Source organism: Brienomyrus brachyistius, chromosome 19, assembly GCF_023856365.1.
Source record: "Brienomyrus brachyistius isolate T26 chromosome 19, BBRACH_0.4, whole genome shotgun sequence".
NCBI lineage: Eukaryota > Metazoa > Chordata > Actinopteri > Osteoglossiformes > Mormyridae > Brienomyrus > Brienomyrus brachyistius.
Window position 1 is genome coordinate 9,343,351 of NC_064551.1, and position 13,759 is coordinate 9,357,109.

At 39.3% G+C, this 13,759-nt stretch overlaps 1 protein-coding gene across 1 annotated transcript in view; it reads right to left on the reverse strand.

Moving 5' to 3' along the window:
* The window catches only part of LOC125714931 (disks large-associated protein 2-like), a 110,562-nt gene that overhangs the window by 12,308 nt on the left and 84,495 nt on the right, over positions 1-13,759 (reverse strand). The window contains 2 exon segments of the mRNA XM_048986037.1: positions 1,346-1,414; positions 8,069-8,104. Coding sequence (XP_048841994.1) covers positions 1,346-1,414; positions 8,069-8,104 — 105 coding nt within the window.

A 13,759-nucleotide genomic window follows, 5' to 3' on the forward strand; every position in this document is an offset into this window, starting at 1 on the left:
TTACAATATGTACGATAGCAGCGCTAGTTGTCAGCTGAATATTTCTATGTTGTGTATGTTACACGCATGCTGTGATTTTTCTACATTGAAAACATGCCGCGATTCTCGCAGATTGTCACACAAACTTAATTCACAATGTCATTGTGTATATAACCTTATTCACTATCGCAGCCAGCATGTTCCAAAACGAGCAAATCCACACCTTTTATTTGGCGTGTCTGAATAGTTCCTTAATCACATATATAGTAGCCTGAGTAAATACGATGGAAATTGGGTTACAGACATGTTCTACTCTCAGACGTTCATAACCAGTGTTTCTGCTGGTCAGTTGTTTCCTTGACAGCAGTATGGTTGTACTATATTATCACTGTGAAAAGGAGCATCTGCTAAATAAATAAATGCAATGCAACCATAAATGAAACAGCCATCTTTAAGTTTATTGCTTGCACAATTGCAGGTGTAGTAACTGACAGATGATACTTATATGTGGATTCTTATGACATGCTTTCAAACTTCTCGCACTTTCATATACTGTTACGCCCAGGCCCACCTGGGTTTCCCTTCTTCATGAGGAGGAGGAAGGCTACACCTCGGTTCATGAGCATGTGCCGCAGCGTTATGGAGTGTCTGCGATTATCATTCATCATGGCCTGGGTATCAGCCCCTGTTTGTACTGTGTTACAGGCCCCTGATCCGGTGACTCCCACCCATCCCTTATGCTGTACCGGCTGCATAATGTTATAACTTAAAAAAAGCTTCCAGTAAACCCCCAATAAATCACAGCAGAAAGCCAGTCTAGTCAGAAATAATATGTTTCATCTGCACCTCTCTCTGAAACTCTCAATGTCTGCAATGGACAAACCTTCCTGCAGAAGCTAATCCTTACTTTCTTTGGACAAAGAAAAACTAATTTTCTACACTTTCGGAGTGTATCCAAGCTACCAGAGACCATGTGTGAGTGGTATACAAGGGGCCGCCCACGGGGAGCACAGAGTGTGAAATGATATTGGTTTTAGACATCAGAGGAGCCATTAGCATCTCTGTCTTAGCAATACAGTCAGATAGGCGACTTGAGGTGGTAATTAAGCCGTGAAAACTGAATAAATGCTACTGTAGTTAATAGACATAAAACCGTCCTCCGAGGCGTGCTGGATGAATAGCCTATTCCCCACGAGTGCCTTGTTAGCGGGGTCTCAAACGCCTCCCAGCTGGCCAATGAATAAACATCTTAGGAGAGGTTAATGAGTTTTTAGTTGGCGGAAACGCGAAGCCTAACCAGCATGCTGGTCACTTTATTGTCACCTGATTTAAGGCGTGGGAGCCTGTAGGGGGCGGCATGTCTTACCTGGGGGCGTCTGTGGCTGAGGCTGGGTCCGCTCGGTACCACAGGGGGCGGGCAGACGAAACTGGATGCCTGTGAAGAGCAGGTGACAGCCGTTAGCAAGGACAGGTGGGCTGCTCTGACTCAGGTCCCCAGACTTCCCACGTCTACCCTAGTGCCAGACTGACTTGGATCGCTCCAATGAAAATACAACAGCTCCGGATGACATTTACATATAAATGAGTCATTGCTACTTTCTCTCGTTTCATTGCTTTTTTTCCCCTGAAAGAACAACATTGACATGTATGGAAGACATTAAAGAAACTGTAAACCCAGTTCTGTTCTGTACTGAGCTCTGGCAGCCTCACAGGGCTACTGCTCCCAGCTCACAAAGAACGTTCGCATAACATTTCGGGAGCGTTATGGGAACAGCGAAGCATGGGCCCATACCACAGTGCTCCATGTGAGTTGCTGTGGTCTGACAGGCTCTGGATAAAGGACAGTGTACATCACAATGAGGTATTAACAAGCATGCAAATCTTCAGGTCCAGGGATATTTATTAAAGTCCAAAGCTCTCCGAGGGCCCACTTATCCTCTCATTATTCAGAGGACGGTACTGCTTTTTCTTTGAGAAGTCTTTTGCATGCATGATGTAATTTCTTTATCACACTACTGATGGGGGGGGGGGGTACCTAGGTCCTACATTTTTCAAATGCTTTAATGTACATTTTTAAGAAATAAATAAATGACATCATTTCTCAGTGGAAATTATACCTATATATATATATATATATATATATATATATATATATATATATATATATATATATATATAAAATTTACATCTTAATGATGTACAAATACATAAGAACTAATAGATGTATGGATGACTAAATGACAGGTAGATAGATGAATGAATTTTTATTAAATTATTCGATTAACGACTGTATTGAAAACAATATGGATAAACATTCAAAAATCCCAACACAAAAACGAGAAGGAAAGAAAACCAACTATAATCAAACAAATGTGTAAGTCACCATAACAAATGGCAGGTAAAGTGAAGGTAGACACACTGATCGAGCGACAGACGGACATAATCACATCGACATATCAGCTCCTCATAATGGGACATTTCTTTGCATGAGCTTTCACATTAAGACAATATTCAAACCACAAAATATAACAATGAGAAACGTCATACATATAAAATACAGACCAGCCAAATGGAGGAGAAACGCAACATCAACAGGGTACAATGAGGGACATTTGAGTCGACTGAGAGGACACAGGGAATTTACATCACTTACTGTGGCGGATAGTGTAGCACTGAGAGAGAATAAGAGGGTACAACCCTAACTGTCAATCTGTGGCATTTCTCTGCTTACTCAAGAGGGAGCAAATTCAGTGGAAAAATAACGATGAATAGTCTCATGGAAAAAAAAAAGTGCTCAAAGACTCTCCCCTTAGTTTTAAAAAGGCACTGTTACAGAACAGGGAAACCTGCCATCCCTTGAAATGAAGAAAGATACATTTCTATGCTAAAGTTGCCCTTCTACAGGACTATTTCGAGCCAGACCCTACTGCCATCGCCACGGCAGCTGGTCTGAGCAACAGCTCAGCCACCTGACCATCTTCTCATCTCGTTGCAACTTGTTGGGAGTAGGTGAGGCTGTCGTGACTCTGAATGGCAGCTGCTGAGGCTGAAGTAGCTCTTTATATGGGGCCGGGGAGGGGGGGGGGGGGGATGCAGTTATGGACCGTGAAATGTGAAATGATTGATAAGCAGCATGGGGTGCTGGAACTGCTGTGGGTGCATGGCTATGACTTTGTCAGCTTAATATAGTCTGAATACTCATAGATACTAATTTGTCACTCTCTCAGATGAGTTAGAAAAGAAATGTGAAGAACAGACCTTTGTTATTACTGCTTGAAGTATATTGTATTTTAGCCACATGCACAATAAACAATTAGGATATTACAATATGTAGCTCAATAAGACTATATAGGCCTATGCTACCTTGCACTTGTTTGTCATGCGTTGTAAGCTCAGCCTAGCAGCTGCACCCAAGTCGGCTCCTTGTTAGCTGTATGCTTATATGATTTGTCTCATTCTGTATTATCTGTCTCAATTGTACATACAAACAAAGATAATTCTTTGTTTTTGCCATTTTATTATTCTGATTAAAACTGCTGAGATTTTAAACAACTATCTCAGGAGATTATTGGTAAGGCAGATTTAAGCAGTGTTTTTTGTATAACGTTGTACAATAACTTCAATACAACAACAAATCAAAGTAATCAAATGCTTTTGCCTTCCAGCCAGGCTCTCATTATGCCAAAATTAACATGTATGCTCATTAGGGCCAAAATGTATATATGTGCTAATTCTTGTTACGTGGTTCCTAGCATTTTCGCACCAAATACACGGCCTTTAATAATAAACTAAAACACACATATGTGGCGTAGAATTAAGAAACAAGAAGTCTGGGAATGTACATTTACACCCTCCACACAGACTTAGAAGTCAAGCTTTTCACAAAAACACTTGAGAAACACTTCGCGGTTGTGTGTATCAGCCCGTGATAGACGTCTGCTGAGGAAACCTAAAGGGACATAAACATGGTCCTGTAATCAAGCTCCAGATCTCAGGCCTAATTAAATCTCCTGGGCATGGAGCTAAAATAGCAGTAATAGTATAAATAGAACATAAAACGGTTGTGCAAAAATGGTTGTTGTCATTTTCCAGTTTGCCAATGCCAATAAAGTTACTTTTCCTGTGATAACCGTAGTAATTACTCCCACCGTTTTATCTATGTGATTTTATTTGCTTCTTTACCGGCTTGTTTGCTTGAAACCAACGTCCAGGACTACTTCCACTCTTTAAATTGATCCTGCGACAGCAGACATAATCAAGCAGCTACAGCGAGTTTTACGACGTGCAGCACTGTGCACTTTCACAGCAGACAGAATCAAACTGCACACAAGCAGGCTTCCCACACATCAATTACCACCCCGCAAAACCCTAACAAAGCAGCACTGCGTCTATGCAGTAACGATGAATAGCATCATCATTTTCGTAACTGCTGAAGAAAACTTCAGCTTGTTTAATCACAGATGCATCATGACATGCTATATAAAAGCCTCCATTATTTACTCAAGCCAAGCCACTGACTGCTTGACTGCTCTACCAAGGGCAGCACAAACAGTTTTAGATTTCAAAGTTCCTTGGAGATGATGTGCATTACACATCGAGCTCACGCAGATACAGGATAAGTCAGAAGAAACCTGCTGTACACATATTAGTTTGTGTTCCTTGTTGCACTGCAGTGAATATCAGTAATTGCCTGCACCTGATCGAATGCATACTCACTGCTATTTGAATATCTGTTCCTTATTGTTTTGTATAATATAAAATTCCATATTGTTCAGATCAAATCAAAGCATGATCAGTTTCATTAGATTGTTTGACATAACCCATCTTGTATAGGGTAGCAAATCTATGGTGAATAAATGCAGCAGCCAATTAAAAAGGGATTTGTTTTTTTTAAAAAAATGTATAAATAAAATTATATATGGCTCATTGGCTAAAGCTGCTGAAGTTAAACCCTAAGTTCTATACTCAGGGTAAATTATATTTATTCCATTTCTCATTTTCTTTTTTGTGTTTCACTTTAATTTACTTCTTCACATGTTTAGCATTTTGATGTATTTGATATATTTGAAAAAATATATGGTGCTTTAGGGTTTTTTAGTGAAGGAAGAGGAAAATGAGCCCTGTTTGAAACTAGCCCGCTTTTACCATCTGTTGATCTGTAACACTGCAAATCACACTTTTTTTGTGACACACACAACATGCGTTATTTTGGTTTAGAAAAAATTACTGACAGACATTTCTGACAAAACTCTGTGTGTCTTACTTTTAAAAATCCTTCATATTATAGAATGTATCAGATTTGGAAATTGCATCAAATGCAACACCTGGATTACCTTAAAACTATTTTTGAAGCCAGTACATGTATAATATTCATATAAAACGTCAATTGTGATTTGATAAGTGCAACGAATTATAACGAATAAGAAAAATGCATATCAAACTACAGCTACATAAGAAATTTCATTTCTTAATGACACAGTTCTGGGAAATATTTAACAAACAACAACCTGATATTTAATGGGATTGTTTCCGCAGAAACCAACAAACCGAAACTCTAAAAAAAAATCCTGTCTGATTAAAAAATACCTTTCTTTTACACAGTGGTATTCAGTGATACAATGTTAGTCTTTCTTTAAATCTTCAAACAAAAGCACAATTCCAACTAGACATGATTTTCAGCTAGGTTTAGCTGTAATAGTGTCAAAGTGCAGAGATTTCAAAGATATAGAATATATCATATTAATTATTACTAGCACAGCAAAGGCATAGATGATCAGTACTAGTGCCTTCCCACACTACACTTTCCACCAGAAGTAATCATGGTGTCACATATCAGTGGCCACCTCATCTACAGCTCAGTTTGCTCACTGATTGCCTGCACATACTTTCATAGGGAGGGCAAATTTCTGAAACCCAGAAAAAGATCATCTTTAAGCCTTATCCACATGCACTTTCCAAATGAAACACTGCAATCTTCCAAAAAAATCTACCCGACATCTTCCACTGACATCTTCCAAGACCAAATTCAAGTTACTGGTCTCTTCATACACATTCACACAATACATATATTTACCTCCCTGGTCCCATCCCAGCTTAAGTTATTTGTGGAAATCCTACAACATATATTGTGGTGAGAAATGTGTATGAAATAAAAGGAAGGATATCTAGAAGGACTGGGGTGAGACGTTAAGTATCAAAGTCCAGTCAGCTATCAAGTCAAAGGATGAAAGGCATGAATTCACTGCCAGATAATAGCTCTCAATGTGTTGGAGGATCATGAATAAATTATAGAAAAAAACAACGTAAAGCTCCTACTGTGTTGAAATGCAAGTCATATTAGCAGTGTTTCATGAAAATCTCATTTTACAAATGTGGGGTTTGGCCAACAAAAGGCAGTAACACTAGAAGTTTACATAATAGAAGTTTAAATATCTCTCGCCCCTTAATGAGGGCGCAGAGGATCTATCTATGCTCCACCAGATCGAGGAGGCCTCGGCTGAGATGAGGCGAGATGGCACCATGTTCAGGCGGGCCTCATCGAGCCCCAAAGGCGTGCTGCCCCAGACGGTGCCAGCAGAACCGTCTGGGGCTGATTTTCTCCTTTCAAAGCTAGGGGGGTGTGAGCAACGGCTCACGTCTCAAAAGAACAAAGACTGAGCGACTTCCCTTGTGCACATAAATATACAAATACAGAGATGAGGTCCTCATGGGGGGCAGGATCTCTGGCACTACCTCTCCCGCATGAAACCGACCATCAGGCCGTAGTTCAGCAGTCATTCGCTTTCAAAGCATATTTAGCTTCAGACAAATTAACACGGATCTGGGACTCCCTCCATCATTCAGTGTAATCAAGTAAGACCAGTCTGAAGCTCCTCCTCCGCCTGCGTGTTCAAAACATGCTACATTTGTGTCGGTGCAGCCAGCCGACACATAACACTAAATATTTACATGACACAGGCATGTGATGGTAACATCACAGACTGTACACATGAGCCAACATTTATGTGTATGTGTCCAAACACTCTTCCTGACATCCAATTACGCGTATGCTTACTAAAACATATCCTGAATACAAATAGGCTACTATTTTCCAGTTGGAAGTCCAATTCTCATATATTACACGTTAGATACATTTTTTTTCTTCTGTGAGCTTCCTTTACTGTAAATGACATGTGGCAGCATAAGCCTTTAAAAACAAGAGCTGCTTTCCAGTATGGTTCAAGTCATCTTCTTTCAGAGTTGTTCTGTAATTTTCTTTATATATATTCACTAAAATCTACACAAATTCCCATGAGAGATAACATTTGTTATATTTTTCTAGCTGTAAATATTCCCAAAAACTGAAAAAAAACAAAAAGAAAAAATCAAACGAAACAAAGAACATAGTATACATATAATAATAATAATAATAATAATAATAATAATAATAATAACAAAGTTGCAATTTAATACTTCAAAAGAGAGGTAGAAACAAAGCATATAAATACATACAAACAGGTAAAAACTATAAAACAGTATGATTTATGAGAACAACAAAAACAAAGTCTTACAACTGAACACCCAAATAATGGCTCCATGAAGAGACGAGTATGAACACAGCACATGGGACTGGCTAACGCTCCCTCAGTATCCTCCTGTTACTGCATTTCAAGAGTGTCACATACACACAGGTGCTATGCACACAGATCTTCCTTTTCTTATTTTTCTTAATTTGACCTTTCATGACAGCCAAATGCACTGTAAAACATTTTTTTTGTAAATATAAACTCCTTATTATTCATTGTTCTAAATCCTTGCTTCTGATTTTCATTTGGTAGTTCAGATGTCAGAATAATTTCAATGCAGTAATTTGCAGGTGGTTATGGGTACAGAGTAAATAGCTCATGCTGTATAGATTTCTAGCAGAAGCAGCCCTTGACTTGGTATCGTCTTACTTTTTCAGCCCTTACGAGGATATTGTTTGGTTAAGGGGATTTTGAAGCCTGTGTTCCTCATTGTATATCCATACTGGACAGAGACAGTGAGAACAGATGAGGTAACGACACTGAAAAAAAAACGTTGTAAGAAAAGGGAGCCCTACCAGACCTACCGTACGCTTTATGGCCCTCAGCTAAGCTACGGGCGCCTAAAATGAGAAGAGGGTTATCACTTAGTACAAGGAGAAGGCATTTACACATGAGCAACGCTCAACACTTTTCCTATCCCATGCTATGTATTGTGGTCACAGGGGTGCACTGTGGATGTGTACGAGGTGCTTCATACACTCACTCAAAGGTTTTTATTTTTTAGGCATAAGCACAATGGCTGTCTAACCAGTGTAAAGTCAATTTTGCCAATATGACTGAAGGTAGCCAGAGTAAAGCTGTGACCCCGACTCAGATCAAGATGAACCATTGAAACACCCTTAAAACAGAACCACCTTAAAACATTCTTTGAATAATTTTTATATTGAAAAAAAGAGTACATAAGGCATATAAAGACATTTTAACAACTGACAGCGTCACACTGAAGCAGCACATTTAGCATCAACATCAAGAAGAGGATACAATACCCTCCTGAAGGAAAGAATAAGTAAATGAATAATACGGAAAGCAGGCAGATGGGCGAAGCCAAAGGGATGTCCCTTAGTGTGCGGATTCACATACAGAGGTGGAGCACATTCACAGCACTGTGAATACCTTAGATTCATTTCCAGCTTGTATACTTTTTCATTTGCTCAGTAAAAAAAACAAACAAAAAAAACACTTATTTGGAGACATAATATCATGAGTGTATGAGCGCTTTCTTCAACATATATCATGCATTTAAAAGATTAATAAGTACCACAAAAATAAATCAGTGAACCTAAGAACAAACGACACTGTATTTTATATGAGTTGTTATAAAGATTTGCTGCCTGTATCTTGTTCACATGATGATTAGTTAACATTTCCTTTAAGCTTACACTAGTGGCCAAAATTGTGGAAACACTTCCAATTTTTTGTGAAAAGCTGAACTTTATTCATTACCCCAGTTACTTATTTAATCAATCGTCCATTGCATGTTATTTGCAAACATTCTTTGATTGTTTAAAAATGTTACCGCCAACATTCGTGTAGTAATTCCTAAAGTGTAATGCCAAAATGCTAGGTGTTTCCACAATTTTGGCCGCTAGTGTAGATAACTAACATTACAAACCCCAGCCAATACTGTGCAAATGGTAGGTTGTAAGCACAGCTTTTAACCCTAACCCTCATGTCAAATGTCACAAGCTGCTGTACAGCTGTCATACAGCCATTGTGTATGCTGTATGCTTCATGGTTAACATTAGCTTTAAAAGTTATTTGATACAAAATACGAGAAATGCCCTGGGTGGCCTCATGCTCAGTACTCAGTACTGGGATGGCGCTTTCACAGGTCTGCAGGTTCTAAGTGCTGTGTTCCAAAGAAGTAAGGAGAGCTGCTCCAATGAATGTAAAAGGGGCAGTGACCTGGAATCCAGTGTTAAACCGTGGCTAAAGGAGCCCATTTTAACACCCTTTTGGATCCCATTGGATCTTTTTGGAGCAAAACATTCTGTGTGGGTTTTCCTGATTCCCTGCTTCAGTACACTACATAACTTCACTAATTGCTTCCTGTGTGTGTGGGGGGCTGCATTCTGGTGTTTTTAAAGTCACCTGTGTGCACTTTGACTCAATGCTGTTCTGTCCCGAGTCGAATCACAAAGTTAAGCAATTAAAGGGCATTCCCTGGTGAGCTTTTTTGGCAACATAAGAGGGAGACTCGAACATAGAAAAGTCTTTTGCCATCATTCTTGGGAAACCTTCACGTTTGATCACCTCTGTTTTGCAGGACGTTAAGAAGCCTGGAGGCTTTTCAGTAAACACCAAAAACAAATAAGCGAAAGACTTGCATAGAATAAATGAACGCGATGTTGCGACATCATAAACTGAATGGTTGCTTTCCTCGAATTCAGCACCTTTACATCAGAAGTTCTCTGCCCCCATAAGGAGCACAAAAGGCAGGAACCACCCTCAATTTTTTACAATATTCTTTCTTATCCCCAAGAACAGGGGGAGAAATCCACATTCATCATCACCTTCTATGAGGAGGTGGCTAATTAACGCTTCAGTGATTTTGTATTCCAATATAAAACTGGAGTCCATATTAAATGTACTGAATGCTAATTAAGGCTGATATTCTTAAGGGTATGCCTTGTACACATTGATGATTTTCTTGATTCTTAGTGGTCCTTTCCATGCCTGAATGAGTGGCGTACACATCATTTGTGATTCAGTGTATTGCTTTTGTAAAATAAGAAACGACAAAAGAAATCACACAGTGAGCTCTTGACACACCTGATGATCTGTTGGAGTAGGTCCTCCTGAGTATGGGGGGGGGGGGGGTGCCATCAAAAGAACCAAGTCCATGGCAGCACAGTCAGTTTAGCAGTCAGAAACAACGATTCCCCCAAGAAAGCAACGGCACATCTCACGTCACCATTAAGTGTCTGCTAGGTCCATACTACCACATAACTTATAAATTAGCTGCTCAACTGCAAGCTGTGGTATGTGATGTCTGCAATGACACAAGCTGGTTTTCAGAGTGTATTCTGCTTCAATAAAATTTTTTTTTGGGTGGGGTGAAAGAGGGGGAGATCAGATTTCTTGACTATGAAGGGTCTGCTGTTCATCCTCTTCTGATCAGGTTCCCAAGCTTTACCACAGAATGCAGCCGTAATCTTTAACCGCGAGTCTATGGGTCACTGAATGAACAGCTTCACCTGCAGCTTTTGTGCTTTCGATGAGAAATGACTGAAGGAGTAATGAAATCTGAAGACCTCGACTGAGCGCCGGACTTTGGCGGATCGGGATGAATAGTTCTGCAGGTGCTACTTTGAAACCATGAAGTTATTTTGCTCAGCTGAGTGAAACAGTGTCCAGCTCTTATTCATCAGAGGTTGAGAAACCATGAGAGTAGTTAGGAAAAGGAAGGCTAGGTTTCTGTGCTGTAAGCGCCATGCATCCATGATGTCGGAGCGGGCTCAAACAGCAGGGGATTCAATGACTCCGAAAAGTCAGGGGAAGCTACACTGGATGGAATCAAGGGGACTGAGGGAGGTGCCTGTCTTATCTAGAGGGCAAGTTTTGCTTTGGGTGCATGGACAGAAAGTATACTGCCTTGGTAATCAAGACAACACTATTACACACTTTGGCGATTTTACAGCAGAGTTTTACCAAATGAAATATCTTCATTTTATGCTGATGAAATACAAGGGGAATTTAGGTACACATATTAATCAGCCATATAATCTACACACACATATCTAAATAAAAAAATGGTCTACACAAAACTATTACACATATATATATATATATATATATATACAATACAAATAAGCTGTTTATCACAAATACAGAAACTTCATGAACATGAACACAAGTAGAGACATTCAAAAAAAGAGAAAAGTACATGATCTCCTGAATGTCCATCCTTAGAAAATCCCAGTGACACACAGACAAATAAAAATTAAATGTGTGTGTGTTTTTTTAAAATAATTTGCATTAATTAATGTGCAAAAGTTAGTCTTTCACTTCTCTGTTATTAGCATCTGCAATTTCTTTTATTAAAGTTAATAATAATTAACATTGATCATTTTACTTGATAACTGCAGGACTCCAGTTAGACTGAAGTCCATCCAATGGCTCACTGAACACAGTACTGGGAGGGGGATGCTGGTCTACCAGAGGGCAGTTTAGACACACCAGTTCCCTGTTTGGGATGCGGAAAGAAAAGCAGTGAATGCCAAGGAAAAGCACATGGACACGGGGTGGACATGCAACCCCCCCAACACACACACAAAGGGGGCACGACCCTAACAATGTGAGGCCATTTTGGCCCTCACCAAGACGATGAGTGTCGCTTTATCACTACTACTGTTATTATTATTATTATTATTATTGTTATTATTATTATTTTGCTGTGGTTGGTGCTTTTGCCTTGTAACATATTCAATAATTATCTGCTATGTTCATTTTCACAGTAAATAATTAATTACTTATAAACTGTTCTGGGAAAATAGATAATCAGTTATTGGTTTATTTAATTTAATTTAATTTTATATAAATGAAATACATGTATACATGAAAAAAATGAAATATGATACTGATAAATAGTTGTTATTTTATAACTCAGACAAATAGTTATCATAAACACTACAGGTTTGATCAGTTGGATAAATTATTTCTGCTTTCTACTGAAAATGCTCCAAAAATGAGTTTAACATAATTAAAAGTTTCACAGTATTACGCTTAGGAAAAGCAGATGTTTAAAGTGAAATGTTCTGAATGACAAACTGAACTGATCCGCAGAATGATTCGGATACAGTGGATGTCAAACACCTGCAAGGTGTCATATTATGAATATTTGGTTGCTTAGTCAATGTCCAAAGATTTACAATTAATATAAAATAAATAAACATAGGTAAAGCTCACCTTCAGGCACCCTGACAAAGATAACCTAACGCAACATGTGTTTCAGTATGAGTTTAACTTTGATCATATTCTGTCCAATTTACTTTTTGATTTTATTTTCTAATTGCATGGACATAATAATATACAATTGGCAGTGTGTTTCTATCCATTTATCAAACATTTAAAATTTTGTCAATCCGCCTGATTGATAGGCAAACAGTGATACTAGATAAGCTGGTATCACATGTGGGTCACTCTAGGTCAGAAAAGTTCTATGAGATGCACGAAATAATCCAAAATAAAAGGAAATGATCCCATATGATAACTAGTGGGGCATTACCCTACCCATATGAAAAAGTGAGATGTCAATTTATGGCAAAATAGGAAATCCAAAACTAAATATTTGTATATAAACAAAACTAAATACACTGTATATATAATACAAATTTCTGAAAAATGTAATTGTATATACTATATTATATGAAAATCAGGGAAAATAATATAGTTGTAAAGTACACACTATATGAATAAAATTACATATATGAAAATGGCATATAAATATATTCTCCAGTACAATCTATATCTCATCATCTCCAGCAAAATATACTTTGTAATATTTTAGTTTTATTTTTGAATATAAATGGACATAAATTACCTTTCCATGAGGGGCCTGCTTTATCTGAACTCTGTATCCTTGTGCCCGATAGGTGCAGAGTGGGGGTGGGGGAGTTGGGGCACCCAGAGAGGCTTCTCCACTTTAGGAGACTGACATGACCAGGGCGGGTAAGAAAAAGTGCGATCACGTTCTGGGGCCATTTCATTGGATCTTGTCGCTTTCTACACTCATGCCTCTACTGACCTACAATAGCAGCTCTTTGATGTAACACCTAATGGTAGTTTGTCTGCATAGAATAAAGGGGCTACCTTTCTGTCCCCCTTTCCCCCGTCAACATAGACTTTTCTCTGTTTTCCTGTGAGCATTAATGTCATTTCCCACTGAAAGCAATGCATTCTGGGAAATGTCTGCCTCACTTTCCCAGGTCCCAGGCTGAGTGATCAGAATGACAGTGACAGGTATGACATGGGCCCGCTGGTGTACTTCCTGCTCCAGAGTTCCAGGCTGGAGCTCCGCTTGCCTCCAGAGCGCCGGCGTGCCCGCTGCTTCCTCCCATCCCACATGGAGTCCTCGAAGGGCCGGGAGCTGTGGGGGCTGTCCAGAGCTGCGGGCCCCTCACTGGGGGTCTCGGGGTCCTCTATGCGAGGTGCGTCCGCCACATCCCCAAGGCTGAAGGGGAGCGACTCGGGCTGGCACATGACGGAGGCATCGG